Raw genomic sequence first — 25,420 nt, forward strand, 5'->3', positions numbered from 1 at the left:
GGAACTTGGAGGTATTTTGATGAGCCGGACCATGCGGGGTTGGCGGTATCGCATCTCATGTCTCTACGTCAGGGGCAGCAGTGGGTAGAGGATTATTGCTCTAAATTTAGACAGTATGCAGGTGACACCTCTTGGAACGATAGCGCCATTAAAGATGTGTTTTTGTTGGATCTGTCTGACGCTGTCAAGGATCTACTCATTTCTCATCCGTGACACTCAATGATGCGATGGAATTGGCGGTCAAAGCTGACAGGAGGCTGAGATCTACAAAAAGAGGAGCGTCAGGCCCGTAAGGCTAGGGAATCCAGCAGACCCGCTCCCACTTCTCCCATGCCAACTTCTGGTGCTGAGCCTATGGAATTGGACAAGCTAAGTCCCGAGGAACGGCGATGGTTCTGGATGACTCATCGTCTCTGCCTCTATTGTAGGAAAGCCGGACATCGTGTAGTGACCTGTCCTCAGAAGCATCTACAACATCAGTCTGAACCGGCGGAAAACTTCAGATCTTAGGCGATTTTTGGGAGGATCGCTTAGGATCACAGGTACTCCCTAAGTTGTTAGTGCCTTGTTAGATTGGCTTCTGGAATTTCACTCGGACCGGTCAAGCTTTTATTGATTCGGGTGTTGCCGCCAATTTGATTAGTTTAAGTTTTGTCAGACCTCTGATGACTGAATTCTTGGCATAAAGATTCCCATTCACTTCACTAGTATTGATTCTACCCCTCTGTCGGCAGGCGTTGTACAATGGAGGACTCCCATTTTACAGTTCACTATGGGTGTTCTCCATTCTGAGAATCTGTCATTCTTGGTAATGGAAAGGATGTCCGTTGATGTAGTGCTTGGTATGCCCTGGTTGGCACTGCACAATCCCCGATTTGATTGGTCCCCTTGGGAATTGACACATTGGGGGTTGTCCTGTCATAGTCACTTAGCTACTATATCCGTGTGTTCTACAGATACCATTCTTATTCCTGAGTATTTGTCTGATTTTCATGACGTATTTTCCAAGAAACTGTCTGAGACGTCGCCTCCCCATAGGGAGTGGGACTGTGGTATTGATTTGATCCCCGACAGTCCCATCCCTAAGGGAGCCATTTTCAATTTGTCTGGGCGTGAGCATGAAGCCCTTAAGTCCTATGTTTCAGAGTCTCTGACCAAACAACATATCACGCCATCCAGGTCCTCTGCCGGGGCAGGTCTCTTCTTTGTAGAGAAGAAGGATTGGACATTGAGGCCTCGTGTAGATTATCAGGCTTTGAATAAAATTACAGTGAAGAACCAGTGCTCCTTGCCCCTGATTCCTGATTTATTGAATCAGGTGGTAGGGGGCCACTGGTTTTCCAAATTGGACTTAAGGGGGGCTTACAATTTAATTTGCATCCAAAAGGGAGATGAGTGGAAGACCGTGTTCAACACCTCGTTCAGACATTTTGAATGTCTAGTCATGGCCTTCAAACTTTTTAATGCCCCTGCGGTGTTCCAGGGATTTATGAACGCGGTCTTCCATGACATCCTGGGGCTATTTTTGGTCATATATCTCGATGACATCAAGTGTACTGCCTAGACTGGGATTCACATGTGCGGCACCTGAGGCTGGTTCTGATCCGTTTGCGTGATTACCAACTTTTTGTCAAGTTGGAGAAATGCATTTTTGGTACTAAACAAGTGTCTTTCCTTGGTTATGTGATTTCACCCACGGAGATTCAAATGGACTCTGATAAAGTAGCATCAATCTCCCAATGGATCAGACCAGATAACCTGAAAGCTTTCCTGCGGTTTTTAGGTTTCGCTAATTTTTACCGTAAATTCATTAAGAATTATTCTGTTATTGCTTAACCCCTGACCGATCTTACCAAGAAGGGTGCCGACTTGGTAAGATGGTCGCCAGAGGCCCTAGAGGCTTTTAGTCATCTCAAAAAGTTGTTTACCGTTTACTGCTGCCCCGGTGCTAGTACAGCCTGACACGCAGCGACCATTCTTCATTGAGGTCAATGCGTCTGAGGTGGGGGCGGGGGCTGTATTCTCTCAGGAAGTCAACGGGAGATCTGGGTATAGTCCACGTGCGTTCTTCTCATGGAAGTTCAGTTTGGCGGAACGTAACTACGACCTGGGTAATTGTGAGTTATTGGCGATTAAGTGGTCTCTAGAAGAGTGGTGTCACCATCTTGAGGGGGCAAGGCATCCCATTACCGTGTATACTGATCATAAAAACTTGGTATATCTCACCAATGCTAAGAGACTCACAGCTCGTCAGGCCAGGTGGGAGTTGTTTTTCGCCAGGTTTAACCTTGTCGTTACATATATTCCAGGGGAGAATAACGTGAATTGTTATGCTCTCTCACGGAGTTTCGCTTCGCCGGAAAGTGAGACAGTGGCTCCCGAGAATATCCTGGCACCTGGGGAGGTGGCAGCTGTAGAATCTGATCTCGTTCCTCATCTACAAAATTGTCAGCAGGACGCTCCCTCGGGGGTGTTGGGGAGCAGATGGTTTGTGCCAGAGACCTTGCGTCTTAAAGTCATTGAAGAATCTCATTCATCTGTTTTCGCAGGCCATCCGGGGGTTCAGGGGACTCTGGATCTTTGTACTACACACTACTGGTGGCCAGGCATGTCTCGGGAGATCCACAACTTTGTTAAGGGATGCTCTGTCTGTGCATGCAGTAAAAATCGGTGTCGTCATCCGGAGGGGCCCCTGAGACTGTTACTGGTGCTTTCTCGTCCGTAGTTGCATTTATCGGTAGATTTTATCACCGATCTACCTGAGTCTCAGAAGTTCACCACTATCCTAGTTGTTGTAGACCGTTTCTCAAAAATGGCACATTTCGTGGCGTTAAAGAAGCTACCTTCTGCGATAGAATTTTCTAAGATTTTTGTAAAAGAAATAATTTGTCTACATGGGGTTCTCGAGAACATCGTATCTGATCGCGGTGTTCAGTTTGTAGCGGAATTCCGGCGGGCCTTCTGTAGAAACCTGGGAATGTCGCTTTCCTTCTCGTCAGCATTCCATCCGCAAACTAATGGTCAGACGGAGTGGAAGAACCAGGATTTAGTGCAATATTTACGGTTGTTTGAAGGTTCTGACTTTGAAACTGGTGCCTCGTTTCGTGGGTCCCTTTGTCATCACGCGTGTAGTGAACCCGCTTGCTTATGAACTTGATTTGCCAGCTACATGGATGGTTCATATGGTTTTTCATAAGTCATTATTGAAACCTTTTGTCCCTTCGGCGGATTTCGGGATCCTGTGGTCGGGGCGCGTCCCCCTGGCTTGGTGTTCGGCTGCTGGGGTTGCGGGTGCCTCGCCGGCGTGGGGCTGGCGGCACGCACACCTGTGAGTGCAGCTGCTGTGCATGAGCTCCCTTTTATTATTTTCTGTTGGGAGTTGGCTGTCTCCCTCTCTCCGCCCCTGGGTGGAGGCTTTTGTTTAAAGATCGGGAAGAGACTTGCAATTACTGCCAGTTATTGGTTTCCCTCAGTGTGCTAGCTAGTCTGCCTCTGTTGGTCTCCTGCTTCTGTCAGCTTGTCTGCTATACCTTGCTATTATCCACCAGGTTTTTCCCATCTGCCTCAGTTCTTCTTAGTATTGTTCGTGTTGGTTATTTACATCTGCCTTTTCTGTTGGTATTCCACCCTTTCCATCCAGGTACACCAGCGTCCCTTTTTCGGTCCCTAGTTAGAGTAGGGACCGCAGCCCAGTTGTCCGCCTGGGGTTAGCCAGGAGTGGAGGCACGCAGGCAGGGACAGGGGTTGTGGGTGAGATCTAGGGCACCCGGGCTGGCGTATCATGGGTAGTATACCGTAACATAAGGTGACCAGAGGAATTGTTGATTCGGGTCTTGCAGTCAGGTAGTAACTATCAAACGTTGATCCAGGGATTATTCTGACTTCCATTATGGAGTCGGGATGGAATTTTTCTCCCAAATAGGCTAAGTGGCTTCTGCCTCATTGGTTTTTTTTGCCTTCCTCTGGATCAACAAGTGTGTGCGTATGCGTGTGTGTGTGTGTGGGGGGGGGGGTGTATTTAAGCTTGGTTGTAATGCTGCTTGTCAATGAAGGCCAAATGAAGCACTGAAACGCGTTGCCCACAAGTAAATGAAAAGAAATCTGCACTATTTTAAGCATTCAATTGAATGGTATAGTAATCTACATGTAGACTTTGAACTCTACACCGCATACAAAAAAAATTAAAAAATATTTAAAGAGAATTAACATGTCAATTATTTATGTGGTTTTCTGCACTGGGCTGCGGCACACTTATTTGCAGTATAGAATGACACTTGCCCGACATTTGTCCCGTGTAAATGGGCTTTTAGCTTTAGGTGGGCGTGGCCATTTGTGCCCCCTCACATTTACGCTGCATAAGTTTCTACTGAAATCTACAGTAGCTCTGGTGTAGATTTCATACTTTGCATAAGGGCAGCCTGAAGATGTGCCTCTTAATACATTTGTCACATTTCACGCCAGCACAAAATATAATAATATAGAATGCTGCTCTAAGTAAATCTGCCCCATTGTATCTATTTAGTCTCATTTTTTCCGTTTGTGAAATATTGTTTGGCTCTAAAGAATGCGTAATTCTAGTGTGAGAAAAATAAAATAATTGATGTTGCGTTATCCGTAAACTCTGCTAATCTCTCACAGTCCTTGTGCTTAACCTTATCTAATATACTCAGTGTCAACCTTTCTTGGACAATACGTTACTTTCTCTCAGCACGCACAACTCCAGTTGGCTTTTTTTTCCCTTTCCTAATTTATTGTCAGTTTATCATTGTACTTTAATTTGCTGATGTTTGCAAAATCGCATGTAAATACACAAAGCTGCTTTTTTCTTTCTTTTTTTTAATCTTCTGACGCTCTATTATTTTTAATGTTTTTTCTTCTACCCCTCTAAGGGCCAGTGCTTTGTGGACTTATATAAAGAAAGATGTCCTATTGAAAATCAAAGTTAAAGGACCACTGGAAGTTTGCCCAAGGGAAGTTAGTACTTGGCAAGAGAATCAACAGCTAATCAAAACCGTCTGTGTGTTCCGCACATTTAGAGATTATATTCATGTGAAAGGAGTAAAAAGAAAATGTTTGGCTTGAATAAAACTGTTGCAGCATAATTGTTTTTCCTTTGATTTTTAATTTGCGAGCATTCAAAGCATAGTTAGATTAATTTGCCCATCCCAATGTAGTTCTGCATATTTTGAGCATTTCTAGTCAATCTAATTTGCCTGTATGTGTTTTGCAATAAAACTAGATTAGTATATTCAGATTGAAGGTTGTTCACAACTGCATAGAAAAAAAACCATCTGGTTTCATTTAAAGGCCAAATTAGGTTTTTACTATTAGTACAGTATCCCAAAATAAGCAGTGACCGTGGCCCATTGGTCTGCGGCGTTGGTGTCGTTATACAGATATTTGAATGGCCTAGCAGAAAAGTCAACAATACATTATGACTTGTCATCTTTACACTGATATTGGTATTGTTGATTAGCTGTCAAAGAAAAGGGCTACGTTGACAGGAATGGCTACTGCCAAGGGACCAACACTCATTCCTGTTAAAATAACATTTTGTACTACTAATCTTCCATATAGATCATTGTATTCCAATCTTAGCCTCCTGTGTTGGCTAAATGAGTTCGGAAACTACCCGAGCAGCATATAAACACATGCCATCCACAGAGTGGTGCCTAGAGTTTGGAAACTACCCGAGCAGCACAAATACACATGCCCTCCACAAAGTGGTGCCTAGTTTAACAAAACTCTACGGAGTGAGTCGACAACCTCAGTGGTGTTTGTCTATTGCGTGGTATTAACGTTTTCGGGACTTGCTAATTTAGGGAGCGCCTGCTTTCTTATTTTTATTCAGGCAATAGTACATAGAGCAATGCTATCTTATCCAATCAGGGGGCCTCGTGTGGAGCAGCGTGTTAAGGCAGCAGAATGCAGTCCTAAGCTCTCACTCACGACCCAAAGGTTGTGAGTTCACTCCCTGCATGTAGCTGGCTCAAGGTGGACTCAGCCTTCCATCCTTCTGAGATGATACTAAAATGAGTATAATAAATTACCTAAGAGCACTGCAGAATACGTTGGCGCAATACAAAATAACAAGTCCCTTCCCTCCATTACTCATTTCTTCATAAAAAGGAAAAACAGCAGTACCCATTTCCAGTCAATATCCAATAATACTGAATAGTCATTATAAATGTGAATCCACCCAGGCTGACACTGGCAGCTTAAGTTTTTGCCAACAGAAAGTCATATTGGTGGCGGTACTGGTTAGTTTTGTGTATATTATAAGAACGCATCTTTAGTAGGTGCCACCTACATCCTCTGGTACTGCGCATGTGTGACAGCGCATTCGCCAGCACAAAGCAGCAAAGGAGAAGATGCCGGGACAGGTAACGCCGGGGGTCACTGGCAGGCACCGGGTCGAACACCGCTGCAGGAATCACAACTGTGTGCAGGAGGCCTAAGGCTGGGTTCACACAGGGCGGATTTGGGATTAGCCAGCCATGTGGACGAGATTTCTCAGAAACCTCGTCCACACGGGACGGCCAATCCGCTGCGGTAAATCGGCCGCAGCCGCGGTTCCAGAAGATGCAGCATGTCTATTTACCTTTCCTTTTTTGTTTATTTTCGTCGCGGCCGCGCTCTCCTCTATGGGAGCGCCAGCCGCAACGGAAAAGCAAGCGGCCAGGCCGCTTCAAAGCCGCCGCAGCTTAGACCGCAGCGGTTCTCCCGGCGGAAATATCGCGGTTTTTGCTGCGGCCAAACCGCGAGATTTCCGATGGGAATCCGCCCTGTGTGAACCCAGCCTAATACAAAGACAACAAACACAGATAAACAAAACATATACACTTTATTTGGTACAAATGAGGATAACACAAAATGGCATATAAGGAAACGGAAATACAGGGAATGAAGGGAAATTGGCCTTGACCTCAAAAACAGGGAAAATCCTACTTATAGGTGGAGTGCTCGCCGTGATGAGGGTGACCCTACGTCAGGACCCTGCGGCAACCCTGACTCTATTTAGATGATTACAGTTAACAGCAACAAAGATAATCTACAATATAATACCACAGAGTACAGAAAACATCATATTACAACACTCTAGCATAGAAGTAAAACAACAGACAGACTTATTGTAACAGAGGTGCAGTGCTGAACCAGGTGAGGAGACCCGAAGCAATTTCAGACAGAGTACCTTCAGGAAGGAATCAGACAAGATTCAGGAATCAAACATGACATCTAACTGGGTTCAGACAAGACTCAAGCAAAAACAGGCAGGACACAGACAGAGACATGACCAACATGCATGCTCAAACCAGACAACAGAATAACCAGCGCCCTGTGAGAGGAGGGGCCAGAATAAATGTGCACAGACAAAGTGATTGACTGATCCATCCCTCAGCTTACCAATCATCCTAAACATCTGTAGAGAAATGCCCCTGTTGATAGTTAGCGTTGAGAAGCTAAAGCTTTGTTTTTGTGGAACGATTTTTCCAAACCACCAATGAATGATCAGTGGTTTGAAAAATCATTTCTGAGGATCTGTTTTCCATCCTAACGATCATTATAAACAACATGTAAGAGTTCCCTTAAAGGGGTTGTGCTAAGGTGGGAATCCGTTCTATGATCAAACAAAAAAACAGTCTGTAAGAACGGCTCCTGTGACAAAGCAAGTGTCTTACTGGCCACAGCTTCACCCAACATTACCAGCTGTTTGCCAGGGGTACTAAGAGCGGGACCTTGGGCGATCAGCTGTCTGTCCCAGGCATAACAATCTTAAAGGGGTTGTGCATGTTGGCATAACCCTTTATTGCAATCTGAAAAGAGTCTAACTAATACCCATTTATGACTAATGAAGTTCACGTGAGGGTTCATTATAATTATTTGCATTTCAAATCCCTTTACGAAGGTTTAAGCTGTGGATGTGTCAGGTTGTGCAGCTGGGATCTGTTGTTCTACAGGGTTCCAGGAGCACAGCTTCACAGGTGAGGGATAATTGAGCTGGCTGGGTGTGGAGTTCCTCCTGCCAGCCAATCCACACGGGTCTGCTGCATATATATACACCAGCCCCGATGCAAAAGGAAGCTGGTATCCCTTCACGCTAGGGTTTGTTGGTCCTGCATATGTGTTATGTGTATGAACAGTGTCTTGTCCAGTGTTTGTGCAAGTGGCCAGACATCAGGTGTGGACAGTCCTGTTCTGTGGCTGTTCTGTCTTGTATGCTAGCCGTAGTATGTTAGTGTGTGAACTGTGTCCTGTGCTACTGGATCATGTATCATCTCTAGGCTAGCGTGGCCCTTAGGCTCCAGCACAGGACCACCTTTATCGAGGTGATCGCTCTGCTTGTAGGCAGGGTTCTGGTTCATGTTGTCTTGTTAGAATTCCTACTGCAAGACACGAGGACTCTTGAAGCTGGGCTCACGGCTTAAGTGACTTGGCCAATTCACAAACTAATTCCTCATATTTATTACAGCAATTCCATCGGTTTATGCGTGCGGGGATGTTTGGTGAGTGTGTTGGCCGTTTTTCAGTTCTCTAGAGGAGCAGTTGGTGTGCTGATCCTCTATGCTGGGTGAAGTGCTCCTTATTCAGATAAGTGCTGCTGTATCCTGTCAGCTGTATTTTGGTTACCTTTATTGTCTTGCTTTGTGGTGTCAGTTCATCTCTCCAGGGGTTCCAATTGGGATAGTCAGGGCCCAGGAAGAAGACAGTGGGGCTGTCCTTATCAGGACAATTACTCCACTTTCAGGCAGGGACCCTTCACCTCCCTGTCTGGTTAGGGACATGCTTCTATCTTCCTGGAGTGGTGCTCACTGTCCGGCATAGCATGGAGTACTACTATTACCATTAGTGTATACGTCACTCTGCGGCCATGCTAAGCGTGGTGCTCTTATGCCGCATGGACAAGACATACAGGCTTCCATTTTTCTGGAGTGGTGCTCACTGTCCTGCAGTACGTGGTGCACTACAACTGCAATAAGTGTGAACGTCACTCTGCGTCCGCGCTGAGCGTGGTGCTCTTATGCCGCACGGACAAGACATACAGGCTTTCATCTTCCTGGAGTGGTGCTCACTGTCCTGCAGTATGTGGTGCACTACAACTGTATTAAGTGTGAACGTCACTCTGCGTCCGCGCTGAGCGTGGTGCTCTTATGCCGCACGGACAAGACATACAGGCTTCCATCTTCCTGGAGTGGTGCTCACTGTCCTGCAGTACGTGGTGCACTACAACTGCATTAAGTGTGAACGTCACCGCGCTAAGCATGGTGCTCAGGTGCCGCACGGATGTAACAGGATGCTTTGCTGTAATTCACTGAGGAATTTGGCAAAAAAATAAACACAACTTTGTGGGTTAAAGTATAATTAAAAGTTAGCACCTACAAATATACAATGGTGCCACAAAGGCAGTATAAATCCACTATAAAACTATTGCTTTAAAATGATTTCTTCAGCGTACCTGAAGGTCTGCGCTTGTTTTCTGCTCTATTTATTGCTTGTTTCATAGAACATCAACACATTTCTACGTTATGTTCCTTGATTTACCTACAGCAGTGACCTTGACACATAAATACCTGCTGGTGCAGAGAGATGATAGCACATTGTTTGCTTTGAATTGAAGATGCCTTTAACATTTTATTTCAGTTTATTGTACTGCATTTTATTGTTCGCCATAAAGGCCCCTTGAACTTAGCAACTTTAGATTATTTTCCTATGAGTCTATCTGTTCTTCATTTTGAGCATTGTAAAGAGACTGCCACAAGAATTTGGGTCTAAGAATTATGTGGTTATAGTGAAAATTGTGAATAGAATGGTATGGCGAGGTAGGCATAGCGCGGTAGAAAAATGTACGGTGTTTTTTTCTATTTCAGCACAATGATATAAACATATAAACACCGTGACATGCTGCTGTGCTTTTAGCAGAGTTAGGTAGGCATAGAATTAGAAGGGAGGAAAACAAGGCAGACGCACTAATTCAGAGTAGCCGTTTGTAGGGGGTAGGAGGTATTAAAGGGATTGCGTGGCTTTAAAAACTGATAGCCTGTACTTAGTATATCAATATCTGATCAATGGGAGTCCCCTGCCAAGACCCCGGCCAGTGAGCTGTCGAAAGGGGGCTATGGCGCTCGTGCAACTGCTGCTGCCTCTTCAATGTTCACAAGGGCTTGGAACTACGGCCAAATATCGCCCTTGCCAACCATGTGAAAGCCTCAGAGATACAGGGATCCTCGAGCACGGCTGGCACAGCTGCGGCAGAGGATCGCTGAGTTCTCCCATTGTTTTCAATTGGACCGGCGCTGCTGCCTGTGACGCCATTGAAAACAATAGGGCTGCGATGCAAGAGCTGCAGCCAGATAGAAGGTGCTGCGAGTTGTTTCCTGCATAACGTCACAGTGTCATGTGGGAAAACATCGCTCATGAGATGAACCCGTTCAGGAAAATGGGGTTCATATTTGTGCGAGATTTATGTGTAATTCTTATACTGCTGAGGTAACATGAAAGCTGCGCTGTGATTGGTTGTTATATATTATACTGCTGCGGTAACATGAAAGCTGTGCTGTGATTGGTTGTTATATATTATACTGCTGCGGTAACATGAAAGCTGTGCTGTGATTGGTTGTTATATATTATACTGCTGAGGTAACATGAAAGCTGTGCTGTGATTGGTTGTTATATATTATACTGCTGCGGTAACATGAAAGCTGTGCTGTGATTGGTTGTTATATATTATACTGCTGAGGTAGCATGAAAGCTGCGCTGTGATTGGTGGTTATATATTATACTGCTGAGGCAACATGAAAGCTGTGCTGTGATTGGTTGTTATATATTATACTGCTGAGGAAACATGAAAGCTGTGCTGTGATTGGTTGTTATATATTATACTGCTGAGGTAGCATGAAAGCTGCGCTGTGATTGGTTGTTATATATTATACTGCTGAGGTAACATGAAAGCTGTGCTGTGATTGGTGGTTATATATTATACTGCTGAGGTAACATGAAAGCTGTGCTGTGATTGGTTGTTATATATTATACTGCTGAGGTAGCATGAAAGCTGCGCTGTGATTGGTTGTTATATATTATACTGCTGAGGCAACATGAAAGCTGTGCTGTGATTGGTTGTTATATATTATACTGCTGAGGTAACATGAAAGCTGTGCTGTGATTGGTTGTTATATATTATACTGCTGAGGTAGCATGAAAGCTGCGCTGTGATTGGTTGTTATATATTATACTGCTGAGGTAACATGAAAGCTGTGCTGTGATTGGTTGTTATATATTATACTGCTGAGGTAACATGAAAGCTGCGCTGTGATTGGTTGTTATATATTATACTGCTGAGGCAACATGAAAGCTGTGCTGTGATTGGTTGTTATACATTATACTGCTGAGGTAGCATGAAAGCTGCGCTGTGATTGGTTGTTATATATTATACTGCTGAGGTAACATGAAAGTTGCGCTGTGATTGGTTGCTATTTATTATACTGCTGAGGTAACATGTAAGCTGCGCTGTGATTTGGTTGTTATATAATATACTGCTGAGGTAAAATGAAAGCTGCGCTGTGATTGGTTGTTACCTCAGCAGTATAATAAATAGCAACCAATCACAGCACAACTTTCATGTTACCTCAGCAGTATAATATATAACATGAAAGTTGTGCTGTGATTGGTTGCTATTTATTATACTGCTGAGGTAGCATGAAAGCTGCGCTGTGATTGGTTGTTATATAATATACTGCTGAGGTAAAATGAAAGCTGCGCTGTGATTGGTTGTTATATATTATACTGCTGAGGTAACATGAAAGCTGCGCTGTGATTGGTTGCTATTTCTTATACTGCTGAGGTAAAATACAAGCTGCGCTGTGATTGGTTGTTATATATTATTCTGCTGAGGTAACATGAAAGCTGCGATGTGATTGGGTGTTATATATTATACTGCTGAGGTAACATGAAAGCTGCGCTGTGATTGGTTGCTATTTCTTATACTGCTGAGGTAAAATACAAGCTGCGCTGTGATTGGTTGTTATATATTATACTGCTGAGGTAACATGAAAGCTGCGCTGTGATAGGTTGTTATATATTATTCTGCTGAGGTAACATGAAAGCTGTGCTGTGATTGGTTGTTATATAATATACTGCTGAGGTAAAATACAAGCTGTGCTGTGATTGGTTGTTATATAATATACTGCTGAGGTAAAATGACAGCTGCCCTGTGATTGGTTGTTATTAGAGATGAGCGAACGTACTCGGTAAGGGAGATTTCGCAATCGAGCACCGCGATTTTCGAGTACTTCACTACTCGGGTGAAAAGTACTCGGGTGCGCTGTGGGGCGGGGGGTTCCAGAGGGGAGTGGGGGGTAGCAGCGGGGAACAGGGGGGAGCCCTCTCTCTCTCCCCCCCACTCCCCCACAGCGCACCCGAGTACTTTTCACCCGACTAGTGAAGTAATCGAAAATCGCGGTGCTCGATTGCGAAATCGCCCTTACCGAATACGTTCGCTCATCTCTAGTTGTTATATAATATGCTGCTGAGGTAAAATGAAAGCTGCGCTGTGATTGGTTGTTATATAATATACTGCTGAGATAAAATGAAAGCTGTGCTGTGATTGGTTGCTATGGGCAACACAGATTTTCTTTTGGACAGCTTTCATAACATTGTGGTGCTGGGCTCATTTTTGTGGCCTACTTTCTATATTACAGGACTGCTAGTCATAAAATCGCTGTGAAACCTACCGCATATCACCTAATACATTATATATATATATATATATATATATATATATACACACACATATACATACATACAACGTACGGGTATATCACCTAGTGAGTAATGTTATGACAGAATAAGCAACTTACTTTCTCAAATCTAAAGGGGTGTACCAAGGACATCAGGAAGCTAACAGTCTTTCCAGGCCATTTACACTGGTGGCTAGTGGCAAAGATCTTATGTAGGGTAGCAGACCTCCTAAAGATGACTCTGGGGATATCAAAAGCATACCTGAAAGTGAAGGATCACTCTGTAAGGGTCCTTTTACACAGAACCATTACACTGCACAACACTTTGTTTGTAACAGATGAGCAGTTAGTCGGCCTATAGTAACTTTAGTGCTGAATTCAAATATGATAGCCGTTTTTCCGCCACATAAGGTTTTTCGATTATGGGGAATAATGTAATCCAATTGCTGTTGTATTGTATTTTTTGGCAATCTGCCTATACAATTATTCCAGCAGGCTCGCCATTAACCTTGCCTAATAAAAAGAATAACAAAAGTGATTGTGCAACTATTTCACAAATCACTGTTACACACCGCGTACTGACTGAACACTATAAGGGTAGGTTTATGTAACATAAAGGGTATATTCCCACGTGGCGGAAATGTTGCAGATCATCCATCGGTAACTTATAATTAATTAAAGGGGTTGTCCTGCGCCGAAACGGGTTTTTTTTTTTTTTCAACCCCCCCCCCCCGTTCGGCGCGAGACAACCCCGATGCAGGGGTTAAAAAAGAACACCGGACAGCGCTTACCTGAATCCCCGCGCTCCGGTGACTTCTTACTTACCTGCTGAAGATGGCCGCCGGCATCTTCTCCCTCGGTGGACCGCAGGGCTTCTGTGCGGTCCATTGCCGATTCCAGCCTCCTGATTGGCTGGAATCGGCACGTGACGGGGCGGAGCTACACGGAGCTAGACGGAGCCCCATTGCGAAACAAAGAAGACCCGGACTGCGCAAGCGCGTCTAATTTGGCCATTAGACGGCGAAAATTAGACGGCAACCATGGAGACGAGGACGCCAGCAACGGAACAGGTAAGTGAATAACTTTTGATAATTTCTGTATGGCTCATAATTAATGCACAATGTACATTACAAAGTGCATTAATGTGGCCATACAGAAGTGTATAGACCCACTTGCTGCCGCAGGACAACCCCTTTAACTGTGTTTTTACAGGTCATTGGTCAGACTAAATAAAAGAATCAAAATCATAAAAAAATACATGTTTAGTATCACTGTATCCATAAAAGTCCAATCTATCAAAGTAATGCATTATTTACCCCGCATGGTGAACGTTGTCCAGAAAAAAAAATTAAGACCGCCAGAAATGTGCTTTTTTGGACATTCTGTCTCCACGAACAAAATGCAATCAAAACGTCGTATGTATTCCAAGATGGTACTAACACAAACTACAGAACATCCCGCAAGAAATGAGCCCTCGCACAACTATGTAAACGGAAAAATAAAAAGTTATTGTGCACAGAAGATGGAGGCAGATAATTAAAAAAAATTAAGTGTCTTTAGAAAAAAAAAACTATTACAGCAAAAAAAAAAAACCTACATAAGTATTGTACCATAGTAATCGTACCGACCCTTAGAATAACGTTATCATGTCATTTGTGTTGCAGTTTATGGGCCATAGACACACCGAAAGATGGTTTCGTGTTTTTTTTTTCATTTTTACTCCATTTAGAACTTTTAAAAAGTTTTTCAGTACATTATATGGTACATTAAATAGCACCATAGAAAAATACAACTCGACGAGCAAAAAATAAGCCCTCATACTGCAACGTCAATGGATAAAAAAAGGAGTTATGATTTTTTTTAAATGAAAAAAAAAAAAGCTTGGTCACTAGAGGGTTAAATAACTTGAACATGAGACGTGCTGCTATTATTCAGTTTTACCAGTGCAATCAGCGGGTTTTAATTTTACAGAAACATATCAATTACTTTCGTTTATGAAAATTTTAAGAAGAATTTGCTGTACAGTCTTATTGTTAAAAAAAATTGTTGGATCATGTAAATTTGAACGAGAACGCTGTGCAACAAATTTTTACAAAATTTTCAGAACAGAAAGAAATTGATGTTTTTGTAAAATTCTAGCCTGCTGATTGCACTGGTAACATTAAATACTAGCGACACACCTCACTTTTAAGTTACAAATAGAGATGAGCGAGCATACTCGATAAGGCAAATTACTCGAGCGACCATTGCCTTATGCGAGTACCTGCCCGCTCGTCTCTAAAGATTAGGGTGCCAGCGGGGAGCGGTGAGAGAGAGCGGGGAGAAACGGGGTGGGGGGAGCAGCGGGGAAGAGCAGGGAGGAACGGGGGGGGGGGATCTCGCACTCTCTCCCCCCCGCCTCCCCTGCTCACTCCCGCAACTCACCGCTCACCCCCGCCGGCACCCGAATCTTTTGAGACAAGCGGGCAGGTACTCGCATAAGGCAATACTCGCTCGAGTAATTTGCCTTAGCGAGTATACTCGCTCTTCTCTAGTTACAAACCATTTCCTTTAGTTTAAGATGATAACAGTTTGGACGGGCCGTAATAATATTCATATGTGTTTGGTGGAAAATGACACTTTGATCTTCACTTCCTCCTGTAAGAAACATGACTTTCCTTCTGTAAGAACCAGCAAAAGTTGCCCATCATATTCGGATTGTACTTCCCTTTGTAAGGGTTTTCAATGACTGAGAAGTCTTCTGTGTGTAATACGCAGTGAATAGAACCCATTGATTTCAATTGGTTCTTTCACGTCGTGTGAAAAAATATGCGGCATGTCCTATTTTGGTGTGCAGTAGGCCATTAACTCTTTCCAATCCAATTTGTATCCTGGTTTTCCTAGGGGGCTTACTCTTTTTCTGCCGTTAAACAGCACTATATGCTGACTAAAGCCAGTACTGCATGAGGTGACACGTTGGATAGGCTCCGACAGCAGAGAGGCTGGCAATATAGAGTAAGAGAACCCCAGATGGATGTCTTCCAACATCGGAGCTGTACAGCCTTAAATCATAATGTCTTCAGAGGTCAGACAGTGGATTGGAAAGGGTTAAAGTGAATGGGATGGTGCAAATCCACAGTAAATTCGCAGGAAACCTAGGCTTCCTCCACACCGTCCTCTCTGAGCTCTACAGGCAGTTCTTTCCTCTCATGGTTTGGTTTTGGCTCTGATATGCATTGTGAGCTGTGAGACCTTATATAGACAGAGGTGCGTCTTTTAAAATTGTCCCCAATTGACTGATTTTACCACAAGTGACTCCAATCAAGGTATAAAAACTTCTTGAACATGATGAAAAGAAATGGGAGGCCCCAGAGCTAAATGTGACGTGTGATACCAAAGGGTCTGAGCGTTTATGTCAATGCATGAGCTATTTTTCTGTGTTTCTGCCTCCATGTTGCTGTTCTTTTCTATTCAGCAAATACAGATCAGTATGAAAAATAGAAATAATATGGAGGAAATACTGATGACATGCGGTTGTAAAGTCTATGACATGTCTCTAATATGAATCTGTATGATATGTAGCATATCCGGACAATATGCTAGTCTGAAACCGACTTAAAGGAAAAGAGCGTGGTAGCCAGGCCAATGGCTATCTTACGTGTAAGGGCTCAGTCACACGGGCGCATCGGCATCCATACACCGGCGCCGATGCGCCCGTGTGACTGACACCAGCAGATGGACGTACCTGAAGATGGCCGTCTCTCTGCAGCGCCGGGAGGAAGAACATGTGATCGGCTCCATTGCCGGTCATGTGTTCTATGATCAGTGCTGAAGAGAGATGGCCGTCTTCTAACTGTCAGTCACACGGGCGCATCAGCGCCGGTGTACGGGTGCCGACACGCCCTTGTGACTGAGGCCTAAGGAGAAAGTGTGATGCAGCAGCCAAAAAGGCAAACACAATTCTGAGATGTATTAAGAGAAGCATAGAGTCTAGATGATGTGAAGTAATTATCCCCCTCTACTCTTCCTTAGTCAGACCTCATATGAAATACTGTTCCCAGTTCTGGGCACCCCACTTTAAAAAACACATAAACAAACGGGAGCAAGTTCAAAGAAGAGCTACCAAGATGGTGAGCGGTCTGCAAGTCATGTCCTATGAGGAACAGTAAAAAGGATCTGGGAATGGTTAGCTTGCAAAAAAGAAGGCTGAGAGGAGACTTAATAGCTGTCTACAAATATCTGAAGGGCTGCCACAGTGCAGAGGGATCAGCCCTATTCTCATTTGTACAAGGAAAGGCTAGAAGCAATGGGATGAAACTGAAAGGGAGGAGACACAGATTAGATATTAGACAGTGAGGGTGATCAATGAGTGGAACAGGTTGCAACGGGAGGTGGTGAGTTCTCCTTCAATGGAAGTGTTCAAACAGAGGCTGGACAAATATCTGTCTGGGATGATTTAGTGTATCCTGCATTGAGCAGGGGGTTGGACCCGATGACCCTGGAGGTCCCTTCCAACTGTACCATTCTATGAAATCTAGTGGCTATCAATTGGGAGAATAATGGCGGATTCACAGGGGTGTATGCGTATTTGCAGCACGTTTTTGCAGAATGAGCTTGTGTTCTTGCGTGCGCAACTTCATATTTTAACTGTACTTTTTGCATGGGTAAATCATACACATTTGTGCACAAAAATCAAAGTGCACAGATGCTCTCAGCCATTGAAATGGCTAATTAGTTTCATGGCTTTAAATTGCTGCATATATTTTTGCTTGACCGAAACGCGCACCAAATACGTACATGTGAATATACCCAATGAAATCAATGGGTTCTATTCTCCGCATATTGCATGCCTAAAGTTGGCCTCACACAGGCTTAAACATATTTGCGCAAGCATGAGCGCTGCATGATTGCAGAATGAACAATGCTTATTTGCGAGCGCGTTGTCGTAATTTGCTGCACTTTTTGAGCTTACGGCCCCCTGCACGCGGGGGAAAATTCGGTACCGGGATTTCCCGCAGAATTTCTACCAGTGCCCGCCTGCATAGGATTGCATAGCAAAACGCAATCCTATGCACACAGCCACGATTTGTCTGTGTTAATACACACACGGAAAACAAATCGCGGCATGCTCTATTTCTGTGTGGGTCTCGCAGAAACGTCAGTAGTGACGGGCCGGCTCCGCTCTGTACATGCACATAGCAGAGACGGAAGATTCCGGGAGCGGGTGAGCCACAGGCCTCTGCAGGGGCACGGGTCTGCATCCCGCTGCGAGAATGCTTGCTGTATATATTTTTTTTTTATGTGCGACTGAAATGCGTGCTTAGAATACAGACATCTGAGCCCTTGGAGGGCAATGGGGTCTATTCTCTGCGTACGAATACATCCGTGTGAAGCCGGCCTAAAGTCAGGCTCATACGGGCGGAATCTAATCGCATATTACACTGTGAACGGATCCAATGAAAGTTCGCAGCCTTTTGCAACGGTGTGAGCCGGCATTTCGCTGCAAATGGCAGCGATTTTGTAGTGCGCATGGCAGCGTATCTCACGCATGCTGTCCTGCGCAGTCCTCCTCATGTCATAGAACGGTAGCGCTGGAAGGGACCTCCAGGGTCATCGGGTCCGTCGGCTCAATGCAGGAGTCTTTTTTTTTTTTTTTACATTTCCCGCTGTCGCTTATGGACGGTGCATATAAACAGCACATACCCAACGTAATTGTGTGTATACATTATTTATTACGCACCCATATAAAACAATAGGGCTCTATTGTGTGTCATGTGCGGTAACATACAACACGCTGGTTTTTGTTTTTACGTGCCTATTATACGCAATGTATTTATGAAAATGGGAATAGATCAATGAAAATCTACGCCCCTTCATTGCATCCGTTCATATCATGCAAGTGTAATACGTGATTAGAACGCGTCCGTGTGAGCCTGCCCTATGCGTCCGATGGAAGCCCATAGAAAAAAACAACAACTCTTTCCTCCGTCGCTACTTCATTTTTATAAAGCACATTATTCGCAGCTCCATCTGCTTCCTTTTCCAGCAGCCTGAGGTCCTCCTCCTCTTGGCCTATGAAATGTTTGCCCTGGCCATTGACAGAAGGGAAACCCTCCCACATGCTTCATAGATCACAACCTAGCATGCTGCCTATTTTTCCCCCATTGGCGTGTACAGTGATTGACAGCCGATTCACCCAATAGAAATAGAAAACGTCACGGCCACGCCCAAAGTAAAAAAAACACACAGCAGGGTCCTAATTAGAGCGGAAAAAAAAAATTGCGAAGAAGTTGCCTGAGTCCCGGAGACCTCAGCGGGAGGAAAGGAGGGGATGAGGAGATGACGTAAGTCAACAAAGGTCACGTGCTGCCAACGACCGCACGCCAGTGGTTGCGTGAGGCGGGGCGAGGCGTGTCCTTTTGGCAAGAGGAGAAAGTGGGCGGGGCGAACGAGCGAGCGACGAAACGGGTAGCGGCGACGAGGTGTCGGCGAGTGTTGTGTGCGTGCGCGCGGCTGTGTGAGTGCTGCGGGCTGACACAAGTTTTGGGCTTTAGTGGATCGCTCCTAGGTGGGGGGAAGGCAGGGGGGACTCCGCCGCACTATGTGATAAAACCACCAACTACACAGTGTAAACAAGACACTACTGATGAGCGGTCTCCAGCATGAGGCGCCCCGCGGTCTGCAGTCACGGCTAGCCGGAGGGGGGGAGTGAAGCCCCACAATAAGGCGGTGTGTTTACACGGCCGGGCACACACACACCCGCACGCTGTGAGGAGGAGGAGTGCGGCTGCTCGCCGTGTGACGCTGCGCTTCCATGAAATCGTGCGGAGTGTCGCTCTCCGCCGCAGCTGTGCTCTCTGCTGCCGCTGCTGCCTCCCTCGGTGATGAGGAAAAGAAAATGGCGGCGGGAAAAGCGAGCGAGAGCGAGGAGGACTTCCCTAACCTGACAGCGGACGAGCGAGAAGCCCTGAGCGGCCTCGACAGGTTGGCGCCCTCTTGTCTTCCCCTTCTTCCCGCCATGGCGGCTGCTCTCCGGCCGGGACGGCACTGCAAGTTCTTCTCATTGTTGTTCCTCTCTCCGCAGCCGGCTGTACGGATTCCTGAGGCTTCATGAAGATGGCGCCAGAACGAAGGCCCTGCTGTCTAAGGTGAGAGGGAAGCGGCCTCCTCGCACCCCGCCGCCGCCATTGCTGGGGCCTGTTGTGTTTTGTTCTCCGCGCAGTGTGGGGGGCGCCGAGTTGTCAGGAACTTGTGGCGGCGGCCGAGCCCCGGGCAGCGCTGAAGTTGCGGGCTTCCCCTCCTCCTCATGGGCTCTCTCCTCTCTGTCATTTAGTTTTTAAGTAATGGCTGCTCCTCCCGGCCCAAGATGGCGGGACAGGGAAGAGAGAAGAGGGGAGGGCAGAGAAAGGAGCCCCGACAACCTGACGGGCTGCAGGCCGGGGACCAGGGGGGATGTGACAGGGACTGGGGGACATCAACCTGTAGCTGCACCCACACGTCCCACCCTGTCACTGCAGGTCCTCGCTGCCAGATGTCACCGGACAGCACTTGTGTCATGGCGGGCGGACTGCGCAGCCGCTGGCGTCCCCTCAGTTGTGGGGCGCCATCAGATGGCTTTTTGGGGCAATATATAATGATGCCGTTCAGACGGAGCGCAGAAGAAGCGTTGGCGGTCGTAGTAATCGTGCCCACTTACCGCCGGCGAGTACAGAGCGGTCGTGTGCGCCATTACCGGCACGGGACCGCCCGGCGCTGAGCCCCCAGGATGGCGGTGATCTAGGTTCAACTTGCTAACCCTTTTTTTTGTTTTTGTTTTGGAAAACCCGTTTAAGCCCGTCTGTGGTGCTCTGAGGAAGGGTACGGTTAGCGTCTAGTGGGGACGTGTTGTGCCTCGCGGTACCAGAGCCGTAACCGTAGGGGGGCTGGCCTTCAGGTTCTTGTAGGACAAGCCACTTGTTAATGGGTCCGCTCTGAGGGGTGTAGGACTATTCGGTAACCTTATTATTTTTTAATGCTGCCACAATTTTTTTTGGGGGGGGGGGGGGTCTTTTTTTTTTTTTTTTATGGCGTCCGCCATTCAATAAGAATAACGTGGTGATTTTCTTATTTGATCAGCGCGATTACTGCGATACGAAGTTGTTTGTGTTTCGTTTTTGTTTTTTTTACTAGTTTTGCACAATTGAAACCAAAACAATTGTCTGCATCGCCGCACGCTAAGAGCCATAACAGTTGAGTTTTTGCAGCGATGAAGCTTTGTTGGAGTTTGCGGGTTTTTTTTTTTTGGTTTTTTTTCCCTGGACAACTTGAGGGTTTAATGGTGCTATTTTGGTGTATGTGGGACTTTTGCATTGTTTTTTTTTTTTTTTTAGGAGGGGAATGAAGGAAAAATAGCAATTTTAACATTACTTTCAATGTCCTTTTCTAGCCTTCACCATATGTTGTGTTTTCATTGTCTGGACCATTACAAACGCGGTGTTACCCTTACTCCGCTGCTTTGTACATTTAAAAAAAAAAATATATATATATATTTTATCTATTTAAAATAGTTTTTTCTTTTTCTTTAAAAGGAACCTGTCAGCAGCAGTTTTTAGGGCCGTCCACCAGCAGCGGTGCTACCGATGTGCAGCATCTATCGGGCCATCAATGCTGATAATACCTGAGGAATGGCTATAAAATGCCACCCCCCCCCCCCCCCCCCCCTGTAGCAGGGTACACTAAGCTATGGTGCTGCAGGGAGCCGGCTCAGGTATTTTTTAATACTCTCCCGCTGTGTCCAGCATTGAAATCTAAGTCCTTTCCGATTGTCATGCGTGTGCTCTTCCATAGATTGTATTAGAGGCCGCGTGTACGGAGATCGGAAAAGAGTCAGATTTTCAGAGGGGGATATTGCAGGGTGAGTATTAAGGATCACCCGGCCCCCTACCACTATCCTAACTGCGCCATAACTTAGTTTGTGGCTCTGCAGGGAGGTGACAGGTTCGCTTTAGGGTACGTTTACACGTAGCGGAAAAGCTGCGGAATCTGCATCTAAAACTTAGTCAAATTCCACATTGGTGCGGCTTTTGACTCACAATCGGCTGCTTATCCGTAACCACTTCCGCATCACCTGGCGGGCGGCGCTAACTACAGGGTGCCGGATGGAGGAAGTGTTGACAGCGGAAGACTTTACAAGTGAGGGGAGCGCAGCATTTTCTGAAATCTGCTATGGAAATGCAGATTATTCCTGGCCAAATTCTGCACGGATAGTACAGGCTTTGACTCAGTGTCTTTTGCAGAAAATCCGCACCATTTCCACCACGGGTAAACCTACCCTCTTGTTAAAGCAGCACGAACACCGACTACCCAGAATCTAACTTGGGGATGATGAAGGCTCGTTCCCTGGTCCTGAAAAGGACATACGGACAGTTAGTGCAGCCACGAGAGCACCGCTGCTGCTTCACAACTTGGGGTCTTGATGTGGTTTTCTATGTGTTCTTGCATTGCTGTGGGGGTGCAGCTTCCTGGGACTGCCTCAGGGGGGCCTCATACTCAGCACTTCCTAGGTGATACATTTCATCTCATAAACAGGAATTTGGTGACAAAAAAGGATTTTTTTTTTTATTGTGGTAATTATTTTTTGCAAAAGGTGTAACAGTCGGCCACATATTGGGTGTTTTTGATGAGTTACTACTAACACAGTGCCATTTAGTAACTTGCTGAGAGCAGCTAGTAGTGGCTGCACCTGCTGTTGGGGCTTCAACAATAATGGCTGACACTGGGGAATAGAAAACTGCTAATATCTCTATGCAAAAAATCTAGTATTTACCCATGGCTCCCAGTCTTCAGACGTACCACTATGTGGCTATTTCAAAGCCGTTAATAGATTTATACATGTTCGCGTCCGATGCAGATTTTGACCTGGTTTAGAGGTGGAATTCGGTGTGGGTTATGTGAACATGCCCGTAGTGGGATCATTATAGGTATAATCCCTATATTGTAGGGATGACCCTTCAGAGCTCTTAATCTGATTGTGGACCGCAATCCTTTTTTTTTTTTTCCTTCCACATGTACTGTAAAAGTAATTGGCTACTTGTATGTTAACAGATTGTACTCCTCTTCAGCCAATGATCATTTTGTAGCCTGGCTTACATTCTTCAGCAGGTTAGAGGGGTTGTCAGTTATTTGTTTTTACAGTAAAACCCTGTCACCTGTACTACAACATAACCGGTGTGTATACTCTCCCTGCTCTGCCGCCTCCCTGGGTCTTCCCTCTGATGTCAAGTTTATGGGACGTCACAGGCGCTGCAGCCAATGACAGAGCTAAGCGCTCGATTTCTGAGCTCTGTCATTGGCTGCAGCGCCTGTGACGTCCCATAAACCAGGTGGGGGTGCAGCTTGTAAACAAAGGCATAGAGAACCGATCCGGGAGAGGTGAGTTGTTGTAGCAGGGCTAACAGTTTTACTGAAAAAGTGCAACTTGGACAACCCCTTTAAGCAGGAGACTTAATCATGTGACCTATGCATAGCTGAAGACCTTGGCTATGGACAGCTGTCTGCCGGAAAGTTTTCCATGTGTTGTAATTTTAAGCCTCCACATCAACATGAAAATGTGCTTGAATCTCATTTGCAGCCCTATGTGGAGACACGTTGTCAGCGACTTGGAACCGTCGCCGAACTTCTGCCAGTGTCATTAGATCACTTGTGTTTCATTGCTTTTCTCATAATAAAGCTATGTACATTGAAAGTATCACTACGGACGTTCATGGGTGTCCTTATTCCATACATAGTATAGTATGTGTACATAGATACTGTAATGGTGGAGTAGAGGTATTGCAATCAACCACCGACCTCCTCACTGCTAACACGTTATAATCTGTTGGTTTTCTTGCTCATGAACAATTGAGGCTGGGACTTCAGACTCCTGGCGTTAAGTCAGTGACTATCTCTTAAAAACCGCTTAAAAAGCTTTATTGCTGAGATGCCATAAATGTGGCCATGTGATTGGTCATGGCCTTCGCATCTGAATGTGTGGTGCTTGGTAACATGGAGCCAGAGAGGTTGTCTTGGTCAAGGACGGCCGATCTCTCTTGACACGTCTGCTTTAGTAAAGACTTGTATTCCCCATGAAAATACAATCCTGGATTGTTTTATCTCAGAATTTTGCATTGCGGTGTTCCTTTATTTCTTCTACAAACTTCAGGGTTCAACTCCGAGGAGCAACATCTGCACAGTTTATATGGTCTCGTGTTTACATTTCCTCTGGGGACCTAGGTGTCGTCCAACGCCCCAAAAGCATACTGATAGGAGAAATTGGCTCCATGTGAAATTGACCCATGCATCAATGTGTTTTGAAATGGGAAAGTTTGGTTGTGAGCTGTATAGGGGAGAGGAAGTGATGAACATGTGTATTGCTGCTATATAAGCAAGAAGTAGTAAATAATCTATCAATAGGTTGGGTGTTACAATTTCTCTTATCAATGGGGTGTTGCTCTGCACAGTGTGACACTGTAAGGATGGTACAGGGGCCCCATATTTTAGTACTCAGTTTAGTTGATTCATAAGTTTCCAGGTGGAATAATGTAGGAATGGCACAATCTAGAGGTCGTGAGAGAAGATGCTTTAGAAATTAACTTTATGGTGAATACATTTACTAAAACAGATGTCTGTGCTGATGGATCCCACTTAAAGGCTGTGGACACTATTGGGGCAACCTTTTGTAATTTACAATTTTACAAATTTTACACTTACATGTATTTTTGTTCATTCCTGAATGAACTTTGATTTGGGAATTTTTCGGCTTGGATGTCCCTTCAGGAGAGGAAAGAGGGGCTGGAGACTGGAACAATGCGTTTTTGCCAACGTGGCCCCTTAAATAACCCAAAAAAGTAACAAAGGTGTCAATAATTGTATTTGATACAAGTCCAAGTGTATTTGGGCTTTAGAGTGATGGATGGTACATGAAGTGCTCTGCAGGCTGTGTGAAGGTTTGTTTGCATATTGATACAAGATGCTGCTACAATATGTATATTTCCATTCTTTGAATTGTTTCGACTCTCCCCTCCATAGGGAAAAATTAAGTAGCCATAGAGCCCTTGTCCAGCACGGTCGCCTTGCGCATGTGACATCAGGTTGCCCTAATTAGTCTTTAGAAGCAGCTTTTGTTTACATTTATAAAGTCTGCAGTACTTGAAAAGCCACAACACAAAGGGGTTTTCTTCTGAACATATGTGGCATATCTGATGGGCTGTTTTCTGTATCTCACATTGAGTATAATTGTGTGGGTACCATGCCTGCGCAGCCACCTTTTCCAGTACGATATATCTGACATAAATTTTGGGAAAGCATCAGAAAGTTGCCTGGTGTGACGTGTCCTGAGCGTATTTCATATACAAACGATGGTTAGAAATTATAAATGATGACGCGGCGTTCATATTTCTAATACTTTAAATGGCATTACGTTGCCAAGATTACAGCCAAGTGGAATGTGAGAAAAAACGTGTAACGTTACACTGACCATTTTCTGAAGAGGTATTGATGTGAAAAATACATTGCAGCAATCTATAGTTCATTAATACACACTGCTTGATATAGTCTATAGCATATTGTGCCATTTGGCAGTTAATTGGCACAAATGATTCTTTTAGGGCATAGAGGCTCGTGTGTATGATGGATAGATATAATGCAATATGCCCTTGGTAGATGGTTGTGTATATTACATGGGGAGTGAAAAA

The 25,420-nt window shown here is 45.1% G+C and overlaps 1 protein-coding gene across 6 annotated transcripts in view; it reads left to right on the plus strand.

Annotated features, from left to right (window-relative positions):
- The first annotated feature begins 19,136 nt into the window (after positions 1–19,136).
- The window catches only part of KDM6A (lysine demethylase 6A), a 127,791-nt gene continuing 121,507 nt past the window's right edge, over positions 19,137–25,420 (plus strand). For all 6 annotated transcript variants that reach the window (XM_066599985.1, XM_066599986.1, XM_066599990.1 and 3 more), the window contains exons 1-2: positions 19,137–19,694; positions 19,795–19,858. In XM_066599985.1, the coding sequence (XP_066456082.1) occupies positions 19,525–19,694; positions 19,795–19,858 (234 nt within the window). In that variant the 5' untranslated portion in view covers positions 19,137–19,524. The remainder of the gene's footprint in view (positions 19,695–19,794; positions 19,859–25,420) is intronic.

Source organism: Eleutherodactylus coqui, chromosome 4 (genome assembly GCF_035609145.1).
Source record: "Eleutherodactylus coqui strain aEleCoq1 chromosome 4, aEleCoq1.hap1, whole genome shotgun sequence".
In the NCBI taxonomy this organism is placed as follows: Eukaryota; Metazoa; Chordata; class Amphibia; order Anura; family Eleutherodactylidae; genus Eleutherodactylus; species Eleutherodactylus coqui.